Source organism: Spermophilus citellus (assembly GCF_964194105.1).
Source record: "Spermophilus citellus genome assembly, chromosome: 10".
In the NCBI taxonomy this organism is placed as follows: Eukaryota; Metazoa; Chordata; class Mammalia; order Rodentia; family Sciuridae; genus Spermophilus; species Spermophilus citellus.
Genome location: NC_138197.1, coordinates 72,795,834 through 72,809,594, shown reverse-complemented (window position 1 = coordinate 72,809,594; position 13,761 = coordinate 72,795,834). Strand labels below are relative to the sequence as shown.

General features: G+C 41.4%; 1 protein-coding gene across 8 annotated transcripts in view; it reads right to left on the bottom strand.

Annotated features, from left to right (window-relative positions):
- SP1 (Sp1 transcription factor) overlaps positions 1 to 13,302 on the bottom strand; it is a 52,768-nt gene extending 39,466 nt beyond the window's left edge. For 6 of the 8 annotated variants that reach the window (XR_014024137.1, XM_081310608.1, XM_081310609.1 and 3 more), the window contains exons 1-3: positions 13,205 to 13,302; positions 12,051 to 12,214; positions 10,114 to 11,626 (exon numbers count right to left, since the gene is read on the bottom strand). Coding sequence is in view for 7 of the 8 variants with exons in the window: in XM_081310608.1 (XP_081166734.1) it covers positions 10,114 to 11,626; positions 12,051 to 12,214; positions 13,205 to 13,211 (1,684 nt within the window). In the remaining variant the exon portion in view is untranslated. Of the gene's footprint in view, positions 1 to 10,113; positions 11,627 to 12,050; positions 12,215 to 12,781; positions 13,086 to 13,204 lie in introns of those variants that run through there. The other 2 variants (XM_081310606.1, XM_081310605.1) reach the window with 2 other exon arrangements.
- Positions 13,303 to 13,761: the final 459 nt, after the last annotated feature.

The window sequence follows — 13,761 nt, the reverse complement described above, 5'->3', positions numbered from 1 at the left end:
AAATATTAAAAAATTCTCTCTCTCTCTCTCTCTCTCTCTCTCTCCCCCCTCTCACTCTCTCTTTAAAAAAAAAAAAAGAAGGTGTTGATTAACCTCATCATTTGCGCTTCCTTTTCTTCTTAATTTTTTTCAAATATTCATTTTTAGTTATAGATGGATACAATATCTTTATTTTATTTTTTATGTGGTGCTGAAGATCGAACCCAGTGCTTCACGCATGCTAGGCAAGTGCTCCACCTCTGAGCCACAACCCCAGCCCCTTTTCTTACTATCTTAGGCTAAAAATATTAGTAACACTTCAAAATAAATGAACTATGTAGTAGAAAAAATCTATACGAATACTTGAAAAAGGCCTGATAAAACAGACCAATATAATAATATAAGGATACTGACCCTAAAAGTCAAAAGACCTTTAACTTTTTTTTTTTTTTTTTTGGTAACTGTGGCTTGACCCCAGGGGTACTTTATCACTGAGCTACATCCCAATTTTCACTTTTTTTTTTTTTTTTGACAGTCTCCCTAAATTGCTGAAGCTTGCCTCAAACTCTCAAACTTGCAATTCTTCTGTTGGAGAATTTCTGTCTACAAAACTGCTGAGATTAAGGTGTGAACCACTGTGCCAGGATCTCGGTCACTCTTGGAAGCATCAGTGACCTTGTAGGTAGGCTTAATAGTCCATGCTACTCAAGAGACTAAGGCAAAAGGACTGCAAACTGGAAGCCAGCCAGGGCATTGTGATGTTGTTCAGTGGTAGAGCACCTGCCTAGCATGTGTAGACCCTATGTTCCAATTCCACTACTGCAAAATAAAAAATATGTTCCCAGGCCCAGTGACACGTCTGTAATCCCAGTGACTCAGCACTGCATATAAATAATAAATAAATAAAATAAAGGTATTGTGTACATCTACAATTAAAAAAAATTTTTTTTTTAAATCCTTAAAAAAATGTGATTTTTAAATCCTTAAAAATTTGTGATCCTCCTGTCTCAGGAGGCTGAGACAGGAGGATCACAAATTTCAGGCCAGTCTCAGCAACTTGTCAGCACCCTAAACAATTAGGTGAGACCCTATCTCAAAATAAAAAATAAAATAAGGGGCTGGGGATGTGGCCCAAGGGGTAGCGCGCTCGCCTGGCATGAGTGCGTCCCGGGTTTGATCCTCAGCACCGCATACAAACAAAGATGTTGTGTCTGCCGAAAACTAAAAACTAAATATTAAAAAAATAAAAAATTTTAAAAAATTAAAAGATAAATAAAAATAAAATAAAAAAGGCCTGAAATATAACTCGTATACCTCTGTAACCTAAAGTAGCCCTGGATTTAATCCCCCTTACCATACAAAAAAGTAATTGAATTTTTAAAAAGTAATTGAATTTTTCTCTACCTTATGCTCTGTCAAATGAGAATAGTGGAGAGGAGGACTCCTCTAGCTTAGGCAACCTTCACTCTAAGAGCTACTACCATGGATGGTCTGGTTGAATTGTACCAAGTTTGCAAAAAAACTTCTTTTTTTAAAAAAAAAAATTTTAAGTTGTAGATGGACAAAATATCTTTATTTTTATGTGGTGCTGAGGATAGAACCCAGGTCCTCACGTGTGCAAAACAAGCGCTCTACCACAGAGCTACAATCCCAGTGTGCAAAAAAACTTCTTAAGCCATCAAACCAGGATCACATTCAATGAGAATGCATTGAATAATTTGAGAAGAGCCATCTTAATAGCATTTAACTTAATTTAGATTATTTGTCTTTAAATATACTTTCCTATGAAAACCAGTGTTGTGCTCTTTTTAATTTTCAGATACTTACAGACTTAACTGTTTCTCTCATCTCTTAAAGGGTCTTGACCTTGGTATTTTATATTTTAACTCCTTCAAAGTAAATATTACTTATTTTGTATATAAGTGGGAGGCAGATCCACAGAAAATGAAACATGCAGATCCAAACTTGTCAAACAAGTAATACTGCTCAGTTTCTATAAGTTGTTCAGAATGTAAACAATGTTGAAGCAAAAGTACAAATTCAAATTACAGTCAGCTTTGCCCCAATTCTAAAAGATTCACTTAAGGGCTGGGGTTGTGGCTCAGAGGTAGAACACTTGCCTAGGATGCATGAGGCACTGAGTTCGATTCTCAGGACCACATAAAAATAAAATAAAGGTATTTGTCAACCCACAACTAAAAAATAAATGTTTAAAAAATAAATAAATAAAAGATTTACTTAAAAACTTTCTACAGAACCAGACATAGTACCACACGCCTATATCCCAGCAACTTGGAAGGCTGAGGCAGGAAGGATCACAGGTTCAAAGCCAGCCTCAGCAATTTAGCGAGACCCTGTCTCTAAATAAAAATATTAAATAAGGGCTGGGAGGCTGGGGTTGTGGCTCAGTGGTAGAGCACTTGCCTACCTCGGCACTGGCATGAGTGAGACACTGGGTTCAATCCTCAGCACCACATAAAAATAAATAAAATAAAGGTATTGTCTGTCTACAATAAATAAATAAATAAATAAATAGGGAGGGGATGTGGCTCAAGCGGTAGCGCGCTCGCCTGGCATGCGTGCGGCCTGGCTTCAATCCTCCGCGCCACATACAAACAAAGATGTTGTGTCCCCCGAAAACTAAAAAATAAATATTTAAATAAATAAATAAATAGATAGATAGATAGATAGATTAGGGCTAGGGAAGTGGTTCAGAAGTTAATCACCTCTGGGTTCAATTCCAGATACAAAAAAAACAAAACTTTATACAGAAATGTTTTTGAGGGCTTCTAAAGGAACCAATTCTTAAAATCAAGCATAGCATTAACAATATAGTCAATGTATGACTAGATAAATTTTCTTCTTTTTGTGATACTGGGATTGAACCCCTGGCCTAACTGGATTTGAGCATGCTAGGCAATTACTCTACCCACTGAGCTATATACATAGCCTTTAAAAAAAAAAAATTCATTTTGAAACAGTCTCTTTAAGTTGCCTAGGTAGGCCTGGAACTTTCAATCCTGTCCCAGCCTCCTAAATAGCTGGGACTAGAGGTATGAGCCATGGTACCCAGCTAAATAAATATATTTTTAAATAATCCTTCAGCATACCAAGCCCTACTATAAACTGCTAAATGTTAAGAGAAAAGGGGGCAGGAGTTGTGGCTCAGTGGTAGAACATTTGCCTAGCACATGTGAGGCACTGGGTTCAATCCTCAACACCACATTAAACAAATAAATAAATAAAGTTATACAATCAACAAAAAATATATTTTAAAAAGAGAAAAGGATAGCATTATTGTGTCACACTTTCTATAAGAGACATGAAAAACGATGTGCTTATTTTTCAAACAACAAAAGGGAAAAAAATCAATTATCTAGTAATGTTGACAGATATGCAATATGTAACTTCCAAAGCATTATATATTACAACCTTTCTACATAAGTTCACCTTACATTTCATAATATTTCCAAGGTGGGAAAGCAAAACAATTAGAAGCAAAGAAAGAACAAAACTAAATTAGTGGCACATTTATATGCTACTTTATGAAACGGAACAATTAAAAGGAAAGGTGATTAAAAAATTGGGGGGGGAGGGCTGGGGATATAGCTCAGTTGGTAGCATGCTTACCTCACATGCACAAGGCCCTGGGTTCAATCCCCTGCACCACAAAAAAAGAAAAAAAAAGGGGTAGCACAGTGTGATGGTACATGCCTACAATCCCAGGTTAGCCTCAGCACCTTACACCCTATCTCAAAAGAAAAAATCAAATGGCCTAGGAATGTAACTCAGAGGTAGAGTGCTCCTGGTTCAATTCAATCTCCAGTATTGAAAAAAAAAAAAAAAAAAGGTGGGATAAGAAGGCTGAGGCCTGAGGATCAGACAAGTTGAGGAGTTACATCCAGGTCAGCCTGGATGATGGAGAGATCCTATCCCCCACCAAAAAAAAAAAAAAGAAAGAAAAAGGAAATATGAGATCAGAAGATAACTACAGTCTTCTGAAACACTAGGCACCCTTGTACTCCTGTTATTTAATTAAGAACTAAAATGGCCACAGTGCACAAGGCAATGTTATTTAACAATGACGTCATTCAGAAAAAGTCAATGGAATGAATAAATAGGAGCAACTGAAAATGTCTAAAGACTGTCTTCTTATATTCCACTGAATTTTTTTTTTTTTTTTTTTTTTTTTTTTTTTTTTTTTTTGGTACGGAGAATTGAACTCAGGGGCACTTAACCACTGAGCTACATCCCCTGTCCTTTTTATTTTATTTTTTTTTTTTTTTTTTTTTTTTTACACAATATCTTTATTTAGTTTATTTATTTATATGTGGTGCTGAGGATCGAACCCAGGGCCTCACTCATGCTAGGCAAGCGCTCTACCACTGAGCCACAACCCCAACCCCTCCTTTTTATTTTTTAAGACAAGGTATAGTTAAGTTGCTTAGCGCTCACTAAATTGCTCAGGCTGGCCTGGAACTTTTGATCCTCCTGCCTCAGCCTCAGCCTCCGCTCTGTAATTGTGGATTACAGATGTGCTTCACCAATTTTCAAATAAATAGACACCAAGGTTTTAAAAAAAGATGTTTTCTATTTAAACTGAAACTTACCATTTAAAAAACACTACTATCACCCTAAGAAACAAGTTTAATATTAGAAAACAAAGAAACATAAAAATTTGATGCTATATTTGATAAAGTATATTACTTTAAAAAACAAAAGTGTCACATGTGACTTTTTGCAATAAAATGATAATTTTGAGTACATTTTAATCATCTAAACCTTACTTATTACTAATGTTCATAAGCACTAGTCTAAAGAACACTTTTTAAAAAATTAGATTCCAGCAATCTGACCCTAAGTTTAGTGACACTGTTGGCAAACCAATCCTGGTATCACATTCAACTAGGAGAAGACATTTTCCTGACCCCAATAAAACCAAGCAGATGTGAAATTCTTACTTTTAGTGCCTGAAATTTGCTTCTTGAGTGAATTACAGCCACCAAGGAAATATGTTCTAGTCTCCTGCCAAAGCCCAGCCCTTCATTCTTTATTAAGCAGAACTCCCAAGAAGTCATCCAAATTTAAGTCTTTCAAAGCTACCACCCCTCAACCTAGGGCAAAAGTTTTTTAGTACTTCGCAATGACTGAGGGAAAAAAATCTAAAGCTTTAAACCCAGGAGAAAGTCTATAAGAGTAAGACTACAAAATGAGAAGGAGAAAGTCCATAAGAGTAAGACTACAAAATGAGAGTAAAAGGATGCTAATAAAGAGGAATAGGTGTGTTTTTTTTTTAAATATTTATTTTTTGGTTGTAACTGGACACAATATCTTTATTTTATTTATTTATTTTTATGTGGTGCTGAGGATCAAACCCAGGGCCTCCCACGTGCTAGTGAGCGCTCTACAGCTGAGCCACAATCCCAGCCCCAAATAGGTGTTTTAAAAAAAAAAAAAAAAAAGCCAGATGCGGTGGCACACACCTGTAATCTCAGTGGCTCCTGAGGTTGAGGCAGGAGGATAGCAAGTTCAAAGCCAGCCGCAGCAAAAGCAAGGTGCTAAATAACTCAGTGAAACCCTGTCTCTAAATAAAATACAAAATAGGGCCAGGGATATGGCTCAGTGATTGAGTGCCCCTGAGTTCAATCCCTGGTACAAGAAAAAAAAAAAAAAAAAAAGCTACTGATGACTTAAAAAAAAAAAATACAACTAAGAGCATAGATGATTTCACTCTCTGGAAACTATATTCAGTTAACTAGGTGGTCCTGTCCTTACTACCAACCACCAGGGACAAAGCCATGAAAAACACAGGAACACAGAGATAGCTGATTTGTTTTGGTTCTGACTTTGTGCCTTTACTCACGTATTCCACAAACAGAAAACAGGATAAAATTCAAAAGGAAGGCTTAAAGATTTTTAAAAGATGATTTCTAAAAATAATAAATGTATCCTCATGCAGTGGCACATGCCTATAATCCCAGCTACATGGGAGGCTGATGCATAAGAATCAAAAAGTTCAAGACCAACCTGGGCAACTTAGATCCTGCCTCAAAATTTAAAAAAAAAAAAATGTGAACCCCATATAGGCTGAAGTCTTCCACAACCATATAATAATACCTCATTTTGTAGAGTGATTATCTCATTTCACATTATTTCATATTTCATGTGCCTTTTTTTATTTTTATTTTTGGACGGGTACCAGGGATTGAACTCAGGGGCATTCAACCACTGAGCCACATCACCAGGCCTATTTTGTATTTAATTTAGAGACAGGGTCTCTCTGAGTTGCATAGCACTTCATTGTTGCTAAAGCTAGCTTTGAACTCGAGATCCTTCTGCCTCTACCTCCTGAGACACTGGGATTACAGGTGTGCACCCAGCTATTCATGGCCTTTTATTGTCAAGAGATTTAATTTGTTCCTGTAAAATAACAATATATCACAGAAGTGGGTAAAATGTGATATTTTGTAGCAGTCCAGCAAGAGTAGAAAAATTTGATTTCAGGGACTTTTTTTTTTCATTAAGAAACAGACATTAGGGGTGGGGCTGGAGCTCAGCGGCAAAGCACTTGCCTGGCAAGTATAAGGCACTAGGTTCGATCCTCAGCACCACATAAAAAAATAAATAACTAAATAAAATAAAGGTATTATGTCCATCTACAACTAAAACTATTAAAAAAACTTTTAAAAAAATAAAAGAATAAATTCATTCCCTGGGGGCTGGGATTGTGGCTCGGAGGTAGAGCACTTGCCTAGCATGTGAGAGGCACTGGGGTGGATCCTCAGCACCACATAAAAATAAAATAAAGATACTGGGTCCACCTATAACTAAAAAATAGAAAAAATAAAAAGAGTAAAAGTCCCTGGGGACTGGGATTGTGGCTCAGTGGCAGAGCACTTGCATAGCATGTGTGAGGTACTAGATTCGATATTCAGCACCACATATAAATAAATAAAATAAAGGCCTGTTGACAACTAAAAATTTTTTTTAAATAAATAAATAAATAGAATAGAATAGAATAGTCCGACAACCACTAGGGAGGCTGAGACAGGAGGATCCTGAGTGCAAAGCCTCAGCAAAAGTAAGGTGCTAAGCAATTCAGTGACACCCTGTCTCAAAATAAAAAGGGCTAGGGATGTGCCTCAGTAGTTAATCGCCCCAGCATTCAATCCGCAGTACCAAAAAAAAAAAAAAAAGACAAGACAGTTAGTTGTAATAGATGAATTCTTAGATCCCTTTCAGCTCTAACTTTCTACTCCAAGATCTCCAACTCACTAAGAAAATTTTATTGTCTCATTAAAGCTCAAAATGTAGTCATTTTAAATATACCACATGAACTGAAAAAAGCTAGAGAACTCATGCAGACTTTTCCTCTCAAGAGTTTCCAAAATTGCAGCAGACAGGAAACATGATTGCTTAATTTGTTAACCCGACTTATATAAGAACCAATCCTTGAAAAAAAACGAACCAGGCTAAATGGAACACTATAACAAATACAAACAATTCACAAGCACACATATATTCCAAAGTAAGTAGAATTTTGGTGGTATTAAACTGTTTTCCAAAATAATTTTCATTTATCATAGGAGAATATAAAAATGTATATGGTCTGGGCCGGGGTTGTGGCTCATTGGTAGAGCACTCACCTAGCACATGTGAGGCCCTGGGTTAGTTAGATCCTCAGCACCACATAAAAATTAAAAAATAAATAAAATAAAGGTATTGTGTTCAACTACAACTAAAAAATACATATTTAAAAAAAAGATTCAGTAAAAATATATATGGTCTAAGCCCAGTGCAGTGGCACATACCTATACTCCCAGCTATTTGGGAGGCTGAGGCAGGATCACAAATGACGAGCCTAGGCAATTCTCCCGTCTCAAAATAAAAACTAAAAAGGGCTCAATGGTAGCTCATAGGTACAGTGCCCCGGAGTTTAATCCTCAATATATTAAAAAAAAAAAAAAAAAAAAAAGTGGAGAGGGACCTGGATATAGTGGTACATGCCTATAATCCCAGTGACTCAGGAAGCTAAGGCAGGAAGATCACAAGTTCAAGGCCAGCCTCAGCAATTTAGTCAGGCCCTAAGCAACTTATCGAGACCCTGTCTCAAAAATAAAAATCAAAAGGGGGGCGGGGAGGGGCACTGAAAATGTGGCTCTTGGATTACAGGAGTGCACCACAGGGCCCAGTGGTAGAGTGCTTGCATGGTACGAATGAGGTCCTGGGTTTGATCCCCAGCACCACAAAAAAGAAAGAAAAAGATAAATTCTCAATAGACTTTAATCTTATTTTGTGTGTATGTTTTTAATTTCAAACTAACCAACAGTGCAACAATTCAAAATGAAAAGACTTAACTATTAAGCCAGGTGCAGTGGTACATACCTGTAACCCCAATGACTCTTGGAGACTGAAGTAGAAGAATTGCAAATTCAAGGTAAGCCTCAACAATTTAGCAAGGTCCTAAGCAACTTAGTGAGACCTTATCTCAAAATTAAAAAAAGGCCTGGGAATGTAGCCTTAGGTTCAATCCCCAGTACCAAAAGATAAAATGAGAAAGACTAAATATTGTGGTCAACTGATTTAATATACATTACAATATATATCTCTTTCTTTTAATGCTGTTATTCCTAACCCCTCTCAACCCTACCTCCCTACTCCATTCCTGACCTCACTCCTTTTCTTTCTCCTCCCTCTCCAAACATACATGGTATTTTCAAAGCAGTCTAAGAAGTTATTCCCTATCTAGGAAATTAGCAGATTAAATCTAGGAAGCTTATTTAAAATATATTTTAGTGTGAGGAGAGACAGTTCTTTTTGTTGTTTTGGTATGAAGGATTGAACCCAGAGGTGCTCAACCACTAAGCCACATCCCCAGCCCCACCACTTTTTTTTTTTCACACAGGGGATTTAACTCAGAGGCACTCACCACTGAGCCACATCCCCAGCTCTATTTTGAATTTTTTTAGAGACAGGGTCTCACTAAATTGCTTACTGCCTCACTTTTGCCAAGGCTGGCTTTGAACTTGCAAACCTCCTGCCTCAGCCTCCCAAGCCACTGTGATTACAGGTGTGCGCCACTGCACGTGGTCCCAGCCTTTTTTTATTTTTACTTTGAGATAAGTCTCACTAAATTGCATAGGGCCTCACTAAATTGCTGAGGCTGGCTTCTAACTTTTGATCCTCCTGACTCAAGTCTCCCCTAGTCTCTTGGATTACAGGAATGCACCACAGGGCCCAGACATTGTTACTTTTCTAATTCATTTGCCTAAATGATTAGTCCTTGAGAAAGTGTTACCCCCAAAAGGTTCTATTCTCCCCCTACCTTTTTTTTTTTTTTTTGGTACCAGGGACTGAACCCAGGGGTGCTTAACCACTAAACAATATACACAGCCTTTTTATTTACTTTGTATTTGGAGATAAGGTTCTTGATAAATTGCTTAGGATGTCACAAAGCTAACACTGGCTTTGAATTGGCTATCCTCCTGCCTCAGCCTCCCAAACCGCTGGGATCACAAGTGTGCACCCGGATTCTATTCCCTTCTTTAACTCAACAGTTTCAATTAAGCCGAGAATTACTTCCTAATAAGTGCAAAAGATTGCCTGGCATAGTGATACATGCCTACAATCTCAGCTACTCAGGAGATTGAGGCAGGAGAATCACAAGTTTGAGGTCGGCATGGGTAACTTGGGAAGTTTGTCTCAAATGAAAAATAAAAAGGAGAGTTGGGGGTGTAGCTCAGTGGTAAAGTGCTTGCCTAGCCTGCACAAGGCTCTAGATTCAACCCCTAGCACTACAAAAGTAAATAAATAAGTTAGAGTGGTTTTTCAAGGCCACCATCACCTATTGCCCTTGTAATGGTCCTTAGTTGGGTACAACAGTGCATACCTTAAGCCCATCAAGACCCCCAGGAATGTTATCCAGACCCTGTTTCAAAATAAAAAATAAATATTTTTACCACTGGGATATAGCCCAGTAGTAAAATGCTCAAGGTTTAATCCCCAATACCAACAAGAAAAAATAAAATGAAAATAAAAAGGGATGGGCATGCAGCTCAATGGTAGAATGCCCCTGGGTTCAATTCCAAGTGACACAAAAACAGACAGATGAACGCAAAAGACTGAACACCTTACCTGGGGCATTTGCTATAGCCAATGGCAGGCCTGGAAGTTGGTGCACTTGAATTCCTGAAGTACCCAGTGCACTGAGGTTAATGGTTTGGAGGCCCGGCATGGAGGAGAGCTGAGCAGCATTCACAGTGACAGTGCCAGCAGGGATGGAGGCAGCTGAGGCAATGGGTGTAAGGGTGGTGTTGCTGCTGCTGGTCTGCCCCAAGGAAACACCCTGCATTGGGGCCAAAGTGATTGTCTGGGCCTGTGGGTTCTGAACTTGGAGATTCTGCAGCTGAAGAGTTTGCCAACTGACCTGTCCATTGGGCCCCACTGTTGGTGTCCGGATGATGATGGGGCCAGAGTTTGGAACAGCCTGAAGCTGGAGGTTCTGGAGGGTTTCCTGGGAGATAGCTTGAGTTGTAAAGGTCTGCCCTGACAATGGTGCTGCTTGGAGGGCCTGAAGAGCCTGTCCCCCTTGAACTAACTGAGGCTGAATAAGAATTTGTTGTTGCTGTGTCTGCTGGTTTTGTTCTCCCTCTTTTTGCTGACTTGCTTGCAGTGAGCCTCCAGATGTCTGGTTCTGTTGGATATTCAAGGCATCAGATCCCTGTAGCCCACTAACCCTCTGGGGTGTCTGGCCTTGAGAATTGGTCCCGGATGATCCGCTGGTGGTAAAGTTCATAATTCCCATGTTGCTGGTGGTAGTAGTTGTTGAGTAGCTATTGGCATTAGTGAAAAAGGAGCTGGAACTGGCTTGTGATGACACCAAGCTGGCAGAACTGATGGCAGTCCCTGAGGTGACAGGCTGTGAGCCACTCTCCTGGGACCCAGAGCTGCTAATCGTGACGGCCTGAGAGCTGGGAGTCAAGGTAGCTGCAGAAACACTGTTGACAGGTAGCAAGGTGATATTTCCATTCAAGGCCACTGGTACATTGGTCACATACTGAGTCTGTCCTGAGAGCACATTATTAGCCAGGCCTTGGAGGGGTACAGCCTGCTGGAGTAAGTTTGGCATAGCAGCAATGATGTTGCCTCCACTTCCTCGATTTGTGATGATCTGCTGGTTTGCACCTGGTATGATCTGTATTTGACCAGAACCATCCTGCTGCACTTGTGCCCCTGTTGCAGCAAATTGCAGCTGCTGCCCATCAACGGTTTGGAACTGTGGGATTACTTGATATTGAATGTTAGGCATCACTCCAGGTAGTCCTGTCAGAACTTGCTGGTTCTGTAAGTTGGAGGTGGCAGCCACAACATACTGCCCACCAGAAACCGTGCGATTCTTGGAAGACTCACTGCCACCGCTGCCATTGGTATTGTTTCCACTCTGTTCCTTTGAGGTAGGAGTAGCCCCAGAGGAGGAAGAGATGATCTGCCAGCCATTGGCACCCTGTGAAAGTTGTGTGGCTGTGAGGTCAAGCTCACCTGTGCCCCCTGACTGGCTTGGACCCTGGGAGTTGTTGCTGTTTTCATTGGGTGACTCAATTCTGCTGCAGGTTGCTGCCAGCAGAGCCAAAGGGGATGGCTGGGATTCCTGGCCAGAAAATAGAGGAGAGGAAAGGAGTTAGTGACACCTAGCTGCTAGCCTAGGGGGCAATATACAAAAAATAAACAGCAATGCAGCACAATATTAAAAAAAAACAAAAAACTGGCCTATATTTGGGGATGGGGGTATAGTTCAGTGGTAGACTGCATGCCCAGCATGTCTGAGGCCCTGGATTCAATCCCAGCAGTGCAAAAAAAGAAAAAAGAAAAAAGAAAAAAATCCAAAAAACCCTGACCTATAGGTATTTCTAAAATTCTCATCCTTAGGGAATCTCCAACTCACTTTCCTCCCTAAGCTTACTTCTTTCTATAAAATTAGTTTTTTTTCCTAAAATGTTTTTCTATGAAGATTAAAGCAATATCTAAGAATATTTAGATCCTCTCAATACCTTCCCCATTTGATAATCACTCACCTGCCCTCCTCCTCCTCCTCCTCCACTGCTGCTGCTACTGCCTGTGCTGCTGCTTCGAGTCTGAGAAAAGGCACCACCACTATTTCCATTGCCCCCATTATTGCCACCAACTCCTTTTTCAATCTTCACCACTGCTGTCATTTCATCCATGGAGTGATCTTGATCTAAAGATAAAAGATAAAAAACTTAAAGTGGGAAGAGGGAATAAAGAAGGGTAAAGCCTATTAAACTATGATGAAATCAGTAATGACTAATAGGAAGATGAAAGTCACCAGTACAAATAAAACGGATCTGGAAAGGGGAATCCTAGAGCCTACAGGACATGAACTAGGTTCAGTGATGCCAAAAGCAAGTCTCAATTTCCCCATGAACAAAATTAAACTCAGAAAATACTCATAAAGTGCTTTGGGGATAGGAAATGTGAAGAGTGGTAGACAATGCTGAAAGAGTTTCAAAATAATAAAAAGTATCCTGGGGAAAAAAGGAGGATAGGTAAGGCAAAAATCAATATGTGGGTGGATAGAAAGCTTGCTAAAATTAGAGTTAAAAGAGATGGAGAAAGAAAAATACAAGTATAAAAAACATTTGTGAATACTAGCAATGGGCTAAAGGGGTCTAAGGGTTAGAAATCAGAAGGTTTCAGGACTAGAGGGCGGACCCTAGAAAAAAAGGGCGGTTTCGGGGTGAGGGGCGTGGAAAGGGCGGGACCGCGAGGGGGGAGGGGAACTTACCGGGTGGGGGTGGGGGGGACGGCCTTGGGGCAGGCAGCGACCAGAGGGCGGACCAGGGAGGCGGTTGGCTCGGGCGGGGCCTGCACTGCTCGGGCCGCCCCCGCGGCGCCAGCCCCTGGCGGGAGGAGCCTCAGGCGGGCGGCCCAGAAGTGGGGGGTAAAGCCCGTCCCCCGTGGCCGGGGCGGGCAGGGGGCGGGCGAGGCCACGCTGCCCCCTCCCCCGGGGCGGGCGGCCCATCCCCCTCCTCCTCGGAGGCCCCGCCACTGCCCCTTCTCCCTCCCTTCCCTCCGCCCCGGGCGGGACCAAGGCCGCCGCCGCCGCCTCCCGCCCGCCCCCCCTCACGGCGGGGACCGCCCGGTCGGCCCTCGCGCGCGCCCCCTCACTACCCTTCCACCCCTAAACTTGGAGTGGACTCATCCTTACCGCTCATGGTGGCAGCTGAGGGGCGAGCTCAAGGGGGTCCTGTCCGGGGGGGTGGGGGGGGCCAGGAAAAAACGCGGACGCTGACGAGGCAAGCGAACCTGGACCGGACAGGGAGGGGGGGGTAAAAAGGAGGGAGTAGCGCGCCACAAGCCCGGCCTTGGCCCCGCCCCTTCGGTACTGCCCCGCCCAATGAGGGAGGGGGAAGGGAGGGACTAGCAGAAGAAAGGCGGGCAGATTCCCCAATGGTAAGACTCGTTCCTTCTCTAAGGCGTGTAAGGCAAAGTTGCGTGCCTGGTGTCCGCCCAAAAGAACCGCCCCCTCAGTTTGAAAAACCAATGAAAGAGGCAGGAAGTGAGGATGGGTGGAAGCTAGAGATGATAGGCTTAGAAAGAAACCAGTTAATTACCAGGCGGGCTCCCTGAGAGATAGGGATAGGGAGAGCACTGATAGAAATGACAGAATAACGACCAACCAGAATCTTGGACGTGCCTCGGCAAAGTCCTGGTTGGGAGGAGAGTAAAAAGTAGGTAGCAATAGCACAGGATGGAGCTGATCTA